This window comes from Sphaerodactylus townsendi, linkage group LG16, assembly GCF_021028975.2.
Source record: "Sphaerodactylus townsendi isolate TG3544 linkage group LG16, MPM_Stown_v2.3, whole genome shotgun sequence".
Classification (NCBI taxonomy): domain Eukaryota; kingdom Metazoa; phylum Chordata; class Lepidosauria; order Squamata; family Sphaerodactylidae; genus Sphaerodactylus; species Sphaerodactylus townsendi.
In genome coordinates this window covers 14178969-14194556 of record NC_059440.1, presented here as the reverse complement: position 1 = coordinate 14194556, position 15588 = coordinate 14178969, and the positions used below count along the sequence as shown (strand labels likewise).

Below are 15588 nucleotides of genomic sequence, written 5' to 3'. Positions count from 1 at the left end.
AAACTGAGGGCCACGGCTTCCTTGACTCAGTCAATCCGTCTCACGTTTGGTCTTCCTTCTCCTGCTTCCTTCAGCTTTTCCTAGCTTTACTGTCGTTTCCAGTGACTCTTGTTCTCTCATAATGTGGAAAAGTCCTGACCAGTAGCAAATCCCACGGGTCTCAGGATGAGATCTTTCCCAGCCTATCTGCCAGATATCTTTTAACTGGAGATGCTCGGGGACTTAACTTGGAAGCTTTCCTACAGCAGGAGTTGCAACACTGAACTGGGGCATCTTCCATGAAGCATTTACATGTCATGTTAGTTCTGTAGCTCTCTGTGTCCAAAGTCCTCCTCAAAAGTGTCCAAGCGCAAGGATGACAACTCTTTTCCCACCTTTTCTCTCTCTTACCTGGAACAAGTGAACAAGCCTGCAGCTGCCTGATGACGTGACTGAGCTCTCCTTGCAGATTGGCTCCACTGGAGGTCTTGAGAATCTCCAGCATATTCTCCACGTCCACCGTGCCATCTCCCTCGGTATCAAACTGAGCCAAGGCCTGGGGGAAGAAGAGAGGATCAGCTGTCAGGCAGGTAAACGGGATACACGACTCTTACAGTCCGATCCAAACCGGAGGGGGGCGTTCAAAGGCTGAGGGCAGCGTGGTGGAGGTGGTACTGTGCCACCCCCAATGGAGCTCTGGGTGGCGCAGCAAGCAGTGGGGGGGAAACAAACCCCTGCTGCTACCTGGACAACAGACTTACCCCACATTACAGTGGCATCAGTCTGAGGGCGATGCTGGTGGCATTTCTGGGCTAAAAGCCTGGTGGAAGCCAAATGAAGTCAGTTCCACCTCCAGGAATGTCCCAAGCCAGCCCCAGACACACTGGTATCCATTTTTGGGCTGGTGTGGCTCTGCAGGAGGCAGGTACTGCCAGGTCAGGTACTGCCAGGTCAGGTACTGCCAAGAAGGAAGCTTTTCTGGGTACCGGCAAGGTGTGCAGCCCCCAGCCCCCACACTGTCTGCCCTTCTCACCAGAGTAGATGCCACTTATGCCAACGGGAAGGGGGGAAATGCTGGTGCAACCCCATGCAGGCTCCAGGAGCTGCTTTGTCCCTGCTCCCCACCCCAGATTGGGCTGTTATTGTGCTCCCCACTTATAAAATCAGTCTGGGCATTAAGATTACTGTATTGTCGAAGGCTTTCACCACCGGATTCAACTGGTTATAGTGGGTTTTCCGGGTTGTGTGGCCATGGTCTGGTGGATCTTGTTCCTAACATTTCGCCTGCATCTGTGGCTGGCATCTTCAGAGGTGTATCACAGAGGGAAGTCTGTTACACACTGTGTTCACACTGTGTTACACACTGATGCCAGCCACAGATGCAGGCGAAACATTAGGAATAAGGTCCACCAGACCACGGCCACACGGCCTGGAAAACCCACCAGATCCAATTAAGATTACTATTTGTAGCTGTTTTCCATATCCTCTGCATTTTCAGAAGTGAGGCAAGTTGCCATGAAGGACAGGGCTTTCTCCGTTGAACACCCTTTCCCCCAATCCTCTGCGAGATGAGATTTTCATCAAAAAGTTTCAGTTTATCTGAGCTTCTCACTGTAATCCTAAGAATATTTCTTGACAGCCACATCAAATAAAATAGGGCTCGCTTCTGAAAAGACTTGCTTAAGATTACTCTTTGTGTGGATTACTAATTTGGGGTTCATTTCTCTCCTGTTTTATATGATAATACAACCGCCTTCTTATTAGAGAAACTTCTCCCCAATCTCTAGCCTTAAGAGCAGCTTACAGTATTTAGTATCCTACAAATTAAAACCCCTCCCAACAACTAAAAAAAATCAGTAAGTCAAAAAACAAAACATTTCAAGAATTGAAATGACACTAATAAAACCAACCAATATCAGGCCAAATATGAAAACTTTATAAAGCTGCAGAGCATCACAAAGGGAGGGGGGGGGAAATCTACCAGTAAACCACAAAGCAAAAACACAGAGCAAACCAGTCAACTAACAAACCATCCAGCAACAAACCAAACAAAAGACCTGAGAAAACAAATACTTTTTCACCAGGCAACAGAAACTGAACACAATCTAAGCCAGGCAAACAGCTACCGAGAGGGCGTTTCACACAGAGAAGGGAGTGATCCCACTGAGAAAACCTTGCTTCTTGTACCGACCTACCTAATCACAGTCAAAGGTGACAGGTGAGGCAGGGTCTCCGAATAGGACTTCAGGTGACAGCAGGAAATATATGGAAGGAGGTGATCCTTCCATTTCCTTCCAGTTTTTGAGAGGTTGCCTTACTGCTGCTATGCTGACGTAGCTAACTTTTAAGCGCTGCTACTTCATAACAATTTTTGTGCTTTTAAGCTGATTACACTATTTGCTTTATATTGGTAGCCTTTCTGTGTCGTTTTATTGCATACATTGATTATGAAGTTTTATAGGAAACTACCCTGAACACATTTGGAGAGGCAACTCATAAATATTTTACATAAATTAAGATAGCCAATTCACCCACACACCCACCTAAAACAGCTTGGTCAGTTGGCAACTTGGTCAAACTGGTACGAGTGTGAGGATTTGGCCAGACCAACCCTTGCTGGCAATGAGTTTTCGGAGTTTATTACCTTTTGAGGAGATTTACTTGCGAACCAACCTTGCTTAGTTCTGCACTGTTGAGCAGAAAAGTTGCCAAACCATGTTCCCTCTCACCAATGCATCACTTCTAATCTAAAACTAGTTCAGCCTAAACTGGAGCAAAAATAATAACTCCCAACCAAAGAAAGCGAGTGTCTTTCTAGTGACGTGTTCAGGTGCCCAGCCTGGTAAAGCCACAACACAGACTCACTACTTGCCCAAACTGCAACCCAAAACCCACTTATTTATTGCAAAGTGCCAACAGGGCAATTTAACCTGAATACTGAGGTTTTAGTTTAGAAAAAATGGTTGGCTCCAAGGCGCACGTTACTCGGGAGTAAGCTTGGTAGTAGTCGGTGGTTTTGCTTTGAAGCAACCGTGCAACTCTTCCAATAGATGAATCACGACCCTAGGGTTTACTCAGTAGCAAGACCCATTGACAGCAACTGAGCTTACTCCCAGGTAAAGGATCATGCTTTAGTTCTTCGCATGAAAATCAGTGGGGTTTAACAGTGATTAACAGGGTTACCTACACTGCTTCCCCAAAACTAGGTCTTAGATTTAATGCTAATAATCCATCCCAGCGGCCCAGGCCAACCTAGATGTGTGGGGGAGGGGGGCAATTCTGTTTGCGCGTGCCCACAGAGAGGGCTCTGAGTGCCACCTCTGGCACCCGTGCCATAGGTTCGCCACCACTGCACTAAGTAGTTGGGAGCTGCACCATCTTTCCCAGCTGACACTGCAGAGAATTATCGTTAAATAACCAACCTCTGTTAAGAGCAAAAGAGTGTAAATCACTGAATTCCAAGTGTCATTGTTTGTCTAGAACAGACAGTCAGAGGTCATATTTACATTGTGTAGAGGAGAGCCATTCATCCTCCACTCTCTAAAGCCAAGCTATCCCATTCCCCGCCTCCTCCCCTCTTCCGAATGGGTGCTCTACATCAGACGCTCCCGCAAAAATCTATAAAAACATCCTATTTTGATGTAATAAGAACTGCCCTGAGTGGACTAATTATTTTTGAATGGCATACCTTCCTTCTGGCTTCATTCTACAAAGGCGAGAACTATCATTGACTCTGTTTGCAGGAAGCGCAAACAAGCTGCAATCGTGCCTCATCATCGTCCCAAGCAAAATGAGACCTCTAGCATGCCAAAACTGAACACAAAAATGTGACTTGGGACTTATATCAGCGGAGCCCAGTAAATGAACTGCGGTGGGAGAAACAGAAGAAGAGTTGTATATATATCCCCCCTTTCTCTCCTGTAAGGAGACTCAAAGGGGCTTACAAACTCCTTGCCCTTCTCCCTCCCATAACAAACACCCTGTGAGGTAGGTGGGGCTGAGAGAGCTCAAAAGAACTGTGACTAGCCCAAGGTCACCCAGCTGGCATGTGTTGGAGTGCACAGGCTAATCTGAATTCCCCAGATAAGCTTCCACAGCTCAGGCGGCAGAGCGGGGAATCAAACCCGGTTCCTCCAGATTAGAGTACACCTGCTCTTAACCACTACACCACTGCTGCTCCAGAGGATCCCCCCAGCAGCCATTCTTTAACTTCAGAAGGAGATCATTTGATTTCAGTAATTGATGCCATCCAGACAATAGCCCAGAGCAGGGAGTCACAAGCAACAACCACCACAATTCTCCTCTATGCCAACTTGCTCAACAAGTGCTCTTTCTGCGTTCTCAGATTCGATGGCAGCCCCACCCACAACAAACAAGGGCTTGGAGATATTTGTTTGACCTGTGATATTTGAGAGGTAACTTAGCTAAACAGTTTGGCCGGGTTGCGTGACTACCAACTGTCTGCTCCCAACCTTTGATACAAGGAGATAATCAAGATTCCATTTCAACAGGCTTTTGTCAGCAGACGCTCTGAGCCAGTACAGAAAGAAAGGTGGAATGCTCAGATTCAATGCAACAATGGTTCAAGAACCAAGTTTAAAAGTTGCAACTTATGCCTTGATATTGGGGGGCGGGGAGGGGGGCACACACATACATCTAGGCTTTGGCCACAGTATATCTAAACAACAGGAAAGAGATATGTTTTATTTGAAAAAGAAGAATTGGATTTATATCCCCCCTTCCTCTCCTGCAGAAGACTCAAAGGGGCTTACAATCTCCTTTCCCTTCCCCACTCACAACAAACACCCTGTGAGGTAGGTGGGGCTGAGAGAAGAACTGTGACTAGCCCAAGGTCACCCAGCTGGTGTGTGTTGGAGTGCACAGGCTAATCTGAATTCCCCAGATAAGCCTCCACAGCTCAGGCAGAAGAGCGGAGAATCAAATCCATTCCCTCCAGATTAGAGTACACCTGCTCTTAACCACTATGTCACTGCTGCTGGTAAAAACAAAGAGCTTTGTGTTTCCCCTGAAACATGCAGCAGACGTTCATGTTTACAACCCTCGTATTCCCATGTTAGAGAGTTTATATAGCTCCTCTGGATCCTTACACGTTTCACAGTTTGCTTTGTCGGGGGATCTTCAGTACAGATTTCTCAGCTCCCACCTTGAACACCTGATTCAAATAAACTCTCTGCCTGACACCCTGCTCTCCTTTTCCCTTCCTGCCCACTGATGCAACCTTATTTTCTCCTGATCTGTGTCAGATTACAACCAGTTTTCATTCATGTATATTGCTGTCCCTCCAAAGGGCCTACAGTCAAAACAAACTAGTAAGGATATCTTCAGAAAACAGTTGAAAACCAAAAATATTTCTTTTCACTCATTAATGGTCTACTGGATGCACCATCTGCGCACACACACACAAAGCCCCAGAATGACACACTGCAACTTGTTAAGTAGTATAAGAATACAACTACAACATACGGCAATCATACAGATTGCATATACAGAACAAATGAAAGGTTAGGAGATAACGGGGCTTGCAGTATTGCCAGGACAGAGGAACCTTTCAATAATCCCACGATAACCACATATGAGCTTCCAGGAAGAAAAGAATATCCTGGAAACAGCAGCTTGGTTTAAACGTTTGTTTAAAAAATAATCTGGGTTTCCTGAATGCGCTGTTGCTGAGAAGTGCTTGAAAATGCACGAGAAACATTAAGCTGAAAATCAATGAGGTTTCGACCATGGCAGAGAAAGGTCTTTCCCAATACCAGAGATATTAGAGTTGGAAACCGAACTATAGATCTTTTGCACGCAAAGCAAGTACATTAACGATGACATAAGACCATTCTCCTAAATATCTAAAAACAAATGTATATAAAACATGTAACCTAGAGGACTACATATCTATTTTGCTTATTTATAATCTGACTGTATATTGTAAAGGGTGTTTTTATACCTATTTTTTCTATTGCTATTGTTTATGGCAATATACAATGAAATCTTAGTACTACTATTACTACTACTACTGGTGAAATTGAAACCCTTTATAACCTTACATATGGAGAATGAAGAGAAGAGCAACTTCCCCACGTCCCATCACATGCAGAAAGGTTCTCCCTTATAATTTCAACATCCAGACTTAAAAGGAAAAGAACACGCTTCAAAACCAGTGGTACTTTCAGTTTGGGAGTACCTGCTACGTGCAGTGAACGAAATAGGGACAGAAATATTCCCACATGCCCAATGCTAATTCTGGGAAACCATTTGAACCAGACCTGAAATAACCTGAGCTGTTTCTGATAACAAGTCGCGCCATGCACAAACGAGCTTCTCAAGGGAAAGGATTCCACAACATGGAAGCCACTTGTGAAAAGGCCCTGCTTCCAGTCCTCCGTGATGGCTCATATGAAGTCTCAAGTAAACAGGCTCCCTTGATTCACGTATAAGCCTCTCCATTCAAGAAGGTAATCTCACAAGCACTAAATAAGTACTTGTATATTGGGTAAATGTTACGGAAATGAAATTTCTAGCAGGTTAGAAGTACTTTCTACTTCAAATGAACAGCTCAGTGGGTTAAGTCTGAACCAAATACCACCAGGTGGTGAACAGCCAGGAAGGAGCCAACTAAAGTTGGGCCTTCCCCCAACTACGTCTCCCAGACTGCTCCTGCTGGTGCCGGGGTCGGCGTCACGTCCCGATGCTGGGGGAGGGTGGCGCACTGCTCTTTCACTGGGGGTAAGTGCCCTGGGGAGGGTGAGTCTGCTGGCATGTTGCTCCCACAGCAGAACTGTCCCCCTTTCTTTGGATGGGGCTCACAATAATTTAAAACGCACACATATCTGGCTGGGCTTCGGGTGATGTGAAAGTTTCTTCTACCCCATTTGTATGAAGACGGAGGCATTATTCTCATACTGTCCTTTACTGGCAAGTATTTCAAGGAGAACCAAAACAAAATTGTAACCTGGTTGGATCGTCAGAAAAGGATGCAGGATCTACTTATGTGTGAGCAAAGCAGTGTTCCCAAAGAAAAGAGTTGCTGTCCTAGGAACTGAGCGCAGTAACTCTTTAGCAACCTCCCTGCTGAATAACAGGGTGTGGGCCCAGAACCTTTGTCCAGAAGCAATGTTTCTCCTTGAACCATTTACCAGTGCTGGATGACACACAAAGGTACAACCTTCCACACCCTCTCTTGTAATTGCTGGTATGCTTAACTTCACTTCTGAAGGTGTTTTTACTCAGTTGTTCTCCACGTTTACAATACAGACACAAACCTTACATTTGCTAGAATACCTATTCCATTGTAAAGTGCCACTTTTACACTTTCTGTCCCAAACAGGGAGACACTTCACACTAAAAGCACTTGCAGCTTGACTTTCTCCTCCCTTCCTTCCATGTTTGCAGAGCAATCATTCTATTGTAAACTACCTCCCTTATTCAAGTGATGCTTTTCCAAATTTGCCTGCCCTGGAAGCGCTGAACAGCAGAGAAAATAGTCTCCTATCTATGACAACACTGATCTACTACTACTTCACAGCCCTTCCTTGAAAAAGCTCAAGATGCAATATCCACAGCTATTTAGATATAACTTCATTTCCCTCTCCAATGGGAATCAAAGTGGCTGACAGCCCTGTTCTACCCTCCTCCGTTTTATTTTTCACAACAATGAAGGTACATTACTTTCAAAATGAATGGCCCGGCAAACAGAATGCCCCAACAGAAGGGACAGTCAAACCTGGGTCTCCCAGATCGTAGTCTGACATACCGACCGCTACACAATACTGGCTCTCTAAAGTGCAGACACTAAGAAGCCTTAAAAGACCTGAAAAACTCCCCAGGCTTCTATAAACTTCAAAGGACTTCCTCGACTGAGCAGTTCACCCCGTCCTGTCCTGGGATGCTCTGCAGACACAAAACATGTCCATGGATTCTTTCCACCACTCCCCACAGACCCAAATAATAGAGGAGAAAGAAGCGAGTTTTGTAAGATGTGTTAAGTTGAGTGGCTGGCCCAAATTCACCCATGCCAGAGTGGGTCCTACTCAAGGCTGCCAGGTCCCCTCTGCAACTGGTGGGGTGGTAGTAGGGTTGCCAGATCCAGGTTGGGAAGCTCCTGGAAATTTGGGGGTGGAGTTGGGGACCCCATTGGGATATGATGCCAAAGAATCCACCCTCCCAAGTATCTCTTTCTCTCTGATCTTTGTAGTCTGGAAATGAGCTGTAACTCCAAGGGCTCTCTGGGTCCCACCTGGAGCCTGGCATCCCTAGTTCAAGCCTCTAACCACCACACTAGCCTTTCATGAAGTAATCTCTATCTCAGGGAAGCTTATGTTGAGAGAAGTTGGCCCCTGTCCTATGGAAGGACCAATTGGTTGAAGGACCAATGTACTGTCAAAGGTTTCACAACCAGAATCCACTGGCTACTGTGAGTTTCCCTGGCTGTCTGGCCATGGCCTGGTGGTTTTTGCTCCTAACGTTTTGCCTGCATCTATGGCTGGCATCTTCAGAGGCATGTCACAGTGAGATTTGTTTGCTCTGTAGCAGGCCTTTGAAGGAGAAGAGGAAAAGAGTTTGCATTTATACTCTGCCTTTTTCTCCTGTAAGAAGCCTCAAAGTGGCCTACAAGCTCCTTTCCCTTCCTCTCCCCGCAACAGACACCTGGAGAGGTAGGTGAGGCTGAGTGAGTTCTGAGAGAACTGTGCCTAGCCCAAGGTCACCCAGCGGACTTCATGAGCAGGAGTGGGGAAACAAATCCGGTTCACCAGATAAGAGTATGTCACACATGTGGAGGAGTGGGGAATCAAACCCGGTCCACCAAATTAGAGCCATGCTGGATTGCAGGAGTTTGGATTTGGAAGAGTTTGATTTTATATCTTCCTTCCTCTCCAATAAGGAGACTCAAACCAGCTTACAAACTGTTTTCCCTTCCTCTCCCCACGACAGACACCTTGCGAGGTAGGAGGGGCTGAGAGAGTCCTGAGAGAACTGTGACTGGCCCAAGATCACCCAGCAGGAATGTAGGAGTGCGGAAACACATCTGGTTCACCAGATAAGAGTCCGCCACCCATATGGAGTAGCGGGGAATCAACCCGGGTTCACCAGATCAGAGTCCACCTGCTCTGAACCACCACACATGTGGCACCCACGACAGGCTTCCAGGGTGTGTTTAGCGCCGCGGGCGGCCATTTGAGAGCGGCTCCTTTCCTCCCCACGCCCCGTCCCGCCTCTCCTCCCGCACCGACCTCTTCGTTCCTCGTCCGCTCGTCGGTGGCGCTCCCGGTCCCGGCAGCTCCGGTTCCTCCGGCGGCGGCGGGGGCTGCGCCCTGGGTGGGCCCGGCGCGGCTCTCGAGGGCTTCGCACAGCTGCTCGAGGCTGACGACCTGCTCGCCGCGGCCCAGGCGCTCCTCCAGCCAGCGCACCAGGGCGCCGTGGTGGCGGGACAGCAGCGGCTCGGCCGACGGCGCCTCCCGCAGCCGCGCGGCCGCCTCCTCCCGCAGCCGCGCCTGGCCCAGCAAGACGGCGGCCGGCGGGAAGGAAGAGGAGGGCGGCGGAGCGGCGGCGGCGGGGGGAGGCTGAGCGGCGGGGCTCGAGGCCGGGTCCATGGCGGCCTCACTGACGGGCGCGGCGCTGGGGCGGGAGGAGGGAGCGGCGGCACCGCGCCCTTCCTCCTCCTCTTCCTCCTCCTCGCCCTCGCTGTGGCTGCCCACGGTCCCCATGGAGGGCCGCCCTCGCCTCGCTTCTCTCTCCGAGCGGGCAGCCGCCTGTCAGCGCTCCAGGAAGGGCCGCTCCCTCCGGATTCCGCACGGCCGCAAAGCGACGACCGGCCCGGCGTCGCAAAGCGACAGGGACAAGCGGATAGGAAAGTGGAATTGCGACTCGGCCGTAAAGTCACACAGCCTATCACCGTACCGTTGCAAGGGGCTTTTTTGCGCTGCCACCGTAAAGTGACAATTCTGAACTTGGCTCAAGCTCGGGGGTTTTGCGACGCTGCCGGAAAGCAGCACATAATGAGGATGGGGGTGCTGTCGGAAAGCGACGAACCAAGTCAGGGTTTAGAGAGGAAAAACGGGAATGGCGAAGACAATAAATGTTTCCCGCTCTATGCTTTGGAAGGGATGGTTTTGTAATTCTGCCGTAAAGCGCCAAATTTATCTCAAGGTTGCCGGAAAGTGACACAAGGAGTAGAGGCCTCCAACTTTCGCTGAGAGGCTTTACGACACTTTCGTTCGCGACGGATCTGTTTCTCCGCACAGACATTCGTTTCAAGAACCATGATGATAACGCTGGTATTATTTGCATTAGAACAAACTCCAGTTATAGACCGAAACGCACGTGCACCTTGAATTTTTTTTGTCATTTCTTTCGTGACACAATCATCACGGGCGTTCTTTTAGCAACGCTACCGTAAAGCAACAACGAATGAGTTTGCGACAGTCGGCAAATTAGCGGTCAGCCGTCCTGACAACGCGAGCCAATGGCGTTTCAAGTTGTGTTACGTAGTGCCCTTAACTGCCATCCTGCCGACATATTGAGCCCTGGCAGCCCCGGTCTTTCCCCCTGGCCTCTCGGCCAATCCGCGTCTGATGCTGCGAGGAGCGCTGGCTGCCTTGGCTCTGGGCTTCGTGGCCGCCTGGATCCTGAGCCGCGGGTTCGATCCCCGCTCCTGGCTGAGGCAGACACGTGATGAGTGGGTGGTGACCGCCGCCGAGTTGAGCCGCTACACGGGTGGCGAAGGAAGCCCGGGCCTTTACTTGGCTTTGCTGGGACAGGTCTTCGATGTGCAGCGCGGGCATCAGCACTATGGACCAGGGGGAGCCTACAGCTTCTTCTCCGGTATTCCTCTTTGCAAAAACAGCCTCTTTTAATTCAGCAGCGTTTGGGAAGGAGTAGTGCGTGTGCATGCTGCTTGCTGAGCATGCAGATAGGATTGAGGGGATGATCCCTTCTTGTTCATTTCACTTTGTTCAGCAGTCAGTCGTTGGGAGGCATGCAAACCTCTAGGTCTTTCTATGTATCCTCCCCGGACAGTCTTTGCTCCTTTCAGTAGTATGTGCTCCTTTCAGTATTGGGATGCTAATAGGGTGTGAAGTCCTGCTTGCCTTTCTTTCTGGGTCAGGCCAGATAATGATCCATTTCTTGGGTAAAGCTCTAAAAGGTAACAGCCCTTTGTGCATATAGCAGATCTCTTGGACTTTTGGGCCTTTCTGTTTACAGGCTGAAATGCCAATAGCTATACCTTTTCAATGAAAAGAACTAAAAGTGGAGCATTCTAAAACAGACGGCCCAGCCAGGGCAGAGAAAAATACAATCAGTTTTTGTATAGGAGCAGCAATTTAATGAAAAAGCAGCTGGTTTGCTCGCAGCAAGTTCCAGCTTCAACCACTGGCCTCTCCAGCTAAAAGTTCTTGAGCAAGACATCTTCTCTGCTTGGGTCTTATTGTTGCCGCCAATCAAAACTGACCGAAATGGACCAATGATCTGGCTAATTGGAAAAAACACAACTGAACATGCTTTCTAGCCAAAATAGAAAGCACTCAAAATACTGGTCAGCAACTGACGTGTTAATTCCCCTTATTTCTCTAGGGAAAGATGCCTCTCGGGCTTTCGCAAAAGGCGACTTCACTGAAGCGGGTTTGGTGGATGATATTGAGGGATTGTCACCGTCAGAAATGCTGGCCATCCAGAACTGGCTGTCATTCTACAGAAAGAATTATGTGTTTATTGGTATGTGACTAGAGATGGCACCGAAGAATACATACATATACATATACACACACATACATATATACATATATGTATACACACATATATGTATATCCCAGTGAGCTCACTCATAGGGGACCCAAAGCAGCTTATAAAAACACAATTTAAATAAATTTACATTCACTCCAGTTTTAGGAAACAAAGGAAAGAAGCAGAATATTACAACAGGGAGAAGTAGGCAGGGCATCTTGGGCTGGTGTCCAAAAGAGCCACGGGTATGAGTCACTGGTTCACTAAAAACCCTTAAGCTTTTCCTATTCAGCTCATGCCTCTGACAACTCCCAAGCTACAAATATTTGCTGTAGGCAAAGTTTACCGTCCAAATAGCCCAGGCTCCCCCAAGCTCATCAGAACTCAGAAGCTGATCAAGACAGGCCACCGGTAGCATCTAAGAGCCAGCATGGTGTAGTGGTTAAGAGCAGGTGGATTCTAATCTGGAGAACAGGGTTTGATTCCCCACTCCTCCACCTGAGTAGCAGAGGCTTATCTGGTGAACCAGAATGTGTTTCTGCACTCCTGCATTCCTGCTGGGTGACCTTGAGCTAGTCACAGTTCTTCGGGACTCTCTCAGCCTCACAAGGGTGTCTGTTGTGGGGAGCGGAAAGGAAAAGAGCTTGTAAGCCACCTTGAGTCTCCTTATAGGAGAGAAAGGTAGGTATAAATCCGAACTCTTCTTCTAACATGGGTTGTTCACAACTGAAAAGGAACTATTGTTCAAGTATTTTGCATCCTTCAGTGGGGCAGCTAGCTAGCAATTATCAGCATGTGCCTACAATTTACTGAATTGCTACCGGTATGTTATTATGTATGCCCTCATGTCAGCATGAGCTGGTCAAATTTCATTTAAAATCCAGGACTTCTGGTGGAACCATGTTTCACTGTGGTTGAGCCTACGAGCACTCCCAGACAACACATTGCTGATACGGGCTATTTCGTCAACTACTGACCAAGTTTTTCTTAGCTGACGCCTCCCCAGATACTGCGGACCTTAACATTTGACTGATGGACTTCAGGGGTCTGGATTCAGACCCACCAGTTCTGAAATAATTTAGAATCCGCAGCATGAGTGAGCTATTGAGTTCTTGGAAACAGAATCCCCACCTCCTCTCCCTTTTCTTTGTTTATTTCTCATTAGTCTTTCTCTCATGAGTGCCAGCGTGGTGTAGTGGTTAAGAGCAGGTGGATTCTAATCTGGAGAACCGGGTTTGATTCCCCACTCCTCCACCTGAGTGGCAGAGGCTTATCTGGTGAACCAGATGTGTTTCCCAACTCCTAAATTCCTGCTGGGTGACCTTGGGCCAGTCACAGTTCTTCGGAGCTCTCTCAGCCCCACCCACCTCACAGGGTGTTTGTGGGGACGGAAAGGGGATTATAAGTCCCTTTGAGTCTCCTTACAGGAGAGAAAGGAGGGCTATAAATCCAAACTCCTCCTTTTCTTCTAATATTGCAAGGTCTGATTACTATATATAACACAAACCTGGGAAAGGTAACTCCCTAAGGTGAGGGTGATGGGCAGGTAGAGGATGAAGAATAACTTTTGTTTTTCTCCTGCTCGTGGAAAGGCAAAGTTGCAGGGAGATTTTACGATGTAAACGGGAGCCCCACGTCTCTTCTACAGCAAGCCCAAGCACTGATTGACGAAGGGCAGAGACTGCAGGCACAAGAGAAAGAGAAAAAGCAACGCTTCCCACCTTGTAACGCTGAATGGCACTCGGCTTCTGGAAGCAAAGTCTGGTGTTCCAAGCAGAGGTAAGTGTTGCATTCAGAAGTAGGGACAATAGAAGAGGGAGAAGATGGCAGGGAGGCTTGGGGCTGCAGTACTTCACCACCTTTATATCCATTCTATGTTGTTATTAACCAGTGGGGACCTGTGAGTATCTATGGTAGAAAGGAAATACTAGTATCTTCTCCTGCCTAGCTTGTCCATTTTATATGTCTGCTGCCTGTGCCTCCTACACCACACATGTAGTGCTAGTAGCTGGCACACTACCTCAGTGGCAGGTGCCATTTTGGGTTCTCAGCTAGGCTTGCCATCCCACAGCGGGCATGGGAGGATCCTCCACCCCCAGCTGGTGTTTTCCCATTGCTGCTCTGAGCAACAGGAGAAAAAAAAATGGCCATCAATGTGACATCATTTCCAGTTATACCCAGACATGACATCAGATTTCTTTGAAATGACATCAAAGTTCACCCACAAACTCTATGGTTTATCCCCACTCCTTAATTTGAGAGTTCCCTTCCAAACCAAATGATTTTTCTGCAGACCTACACACACACCCATTTGCTGAACTTGTAGCCATGTATTGGGGGGGGGGGGAGGAAAAGGAGATTGTAAGCCCCCTTGAGTCTCCTTATGGGAGAGAAGGGGGGAGGATCCAAACTCTTCTTCTTCTTCCTAAGCTGCAGTAATTTCCTACTTGTCTTTGTAGCGGAGGAGTCAACAGAGATTGGGCAGGCGTCCCCCGAAAGATGTATGAGCCAGGCTCACGGGGCAGCCACTGCGTGTGTGTGAGAACAGAAGGGCCCCCTTCTGAGCAATTCTCTTTCCACCCGCCCAGCAACAGAGGCGACCTTGACCACCCCAGGCTGCAAGAATATGACGGCTGCCACCCGTCAGCCAACTGGTGTGCTCTGAAAGACTAAAACCACATTCAAATGTCAGAAGCAACTTGGGTGAAGCTGAGATTTGTGCACAGATATGAGCTGGCTGGCCGACTCACTCCTCCTCTGCTGGGATACGCTTTCCGAGCCTGTGTGAATGCAGGCAGCCCACGTGAACTGAAGTTTTACTCCCCACAATATTGGATTAAAGCAGAGAAGCCGTGTGTTCTTTTGGATTGATGGTAAACCTTTCGAAACTGTATCGTCGTGAGTCAATACAGATTGCATTTAAGGGCACGTCCTTGTCCAATAGCTAAGAGGCAGGGATACTACCAAGTGTTCTGTATAAAGCAGTTACTACCCTCAGAACAATTGCTTTGCATCTTGTTGCAGTGAAACACTATCTCCATCTCCCTAAAATGCAATTCTGAGATTGCACAGCGGCCAGCCATATACAATGGCTCTCCATTTTTGACAATATCACAATTTTGAAAATAACACATAAAAAAGCACATTTCTCCATTCATAACTCCCAAATGCCATCCAATTCAATAATGCTTGTTTACTACATAAATTTTAGACACAGCCATGTAAGTGTTGGGAAAATACATTGCTTTACAAGGGCTTGAGGGGGAAAGATTCTTTTTTTAAAAAAATTATTTTTCTTAACACTGTACCTGTTTCACAGCCAGACAGAATCTTGGGAACCATGTTATTTTTTTTCCCATAGTGAAACACATAATATTCCCTTCTGGACAGGACAGTGAAATACAGAGATCCATTCCAATTTGAGGGCCTAGTTTTCATAGTGCCACTGAGATGGTAAGCCCTAGATCTAGGTTATACCTACACATCAAAACTCAGGTGACTGAATGCTCTTACATATATAGGGCAAATCCGAAGACATGAATCAGCTTTACCAAGTAGGAGACTAAACCGTAGATCAGTGGTGTCCAACTCTGGCGCCCCCGATGTTCATGGACTACTATTCTCATCAGTCCCTGCCAGCATGGCCAATTGGACACCCCTGCCATAGACCTTCTCAGTGTCTAGTTTTCTTAAGTGTAGGGAGCACAATTGTATGGAAGAGCATTCTCCTTTGTGAGTTCCATCCCTGAAGTCTGAAGCAATGTAGCCCATTCAGGCTGACTTCAGCTGTTCTCTGCAAATCTCCTGGACCCGCGGAAGATTCTTTGAATGCATCACAGGAGATGCATTTCAGTGACACGTGGAAAAGCTGCA

General features: G+C 47.7%; 2 protein-coding genes across 5 annotated transcripts in view; one reads left to right on the top strand and one right to left on the bottom strand.

The window, feature by feature from the left end:
- ZZEF1 (zinc finger ZZ-type and EF-hand domain containing 1) overlaps positions 1-10091 on the bottom strand; it is an 86342-nt gene extending 76251 nt beyond the window's left edge. For all 3 annotated transcript variants that reach the window (XM_048518730.1, XM_048518732.1, XM_048518731.1), the window contains exons 1-2: positions 9225-10091; positions 391-535 (exon numbers count right to left, since the gene is read on the bottom strand). In XM_048518730.1, the coding sequence (XP_048374687.1) occupies positions 391-535; positions 9225-9698 (619 nt within the window). In that variant the 5' untranslated portion in view covers positions 9699-10091. The remainder of the gene's footprint in view (positions 1-390; positions 536-9224) is intronic.
- Positions 10092-10342: 251 nt separating this feature from the next.
- LOC125445600 (neuferricin) lies at positions 10343-14712 on the top strand. 2 transcript variants are annotated; one of them, XM_048518733.1, is made up of 4 exons: positions 10369-10815; positions 11566-11706; positions 13308-13494; positions 14175-14712. In XM_048518733.1, exons 1-4 carry the CDS (start codon positions 10566-10568, stop codon positions 14386-14388), a joined length of 792 nt encoding a protein of 263 aa, XP_048374690.1. In that variant the 5' UTR covers positions 10369-10565; the 3' UTR covers positions 14389-14712. The 2 variants fall into 2 exon arrangements, with proteins under 2 accessions (XP_048374691.1, XP_048374690.1); XM_048518734.1 differs by lacking the exon at positions 11566-11706 and having other exon boundaries at positions 10343-10815.
- The last annotated feature ends 876 nt before the right edge of the window (positions 14713-15588 follow it).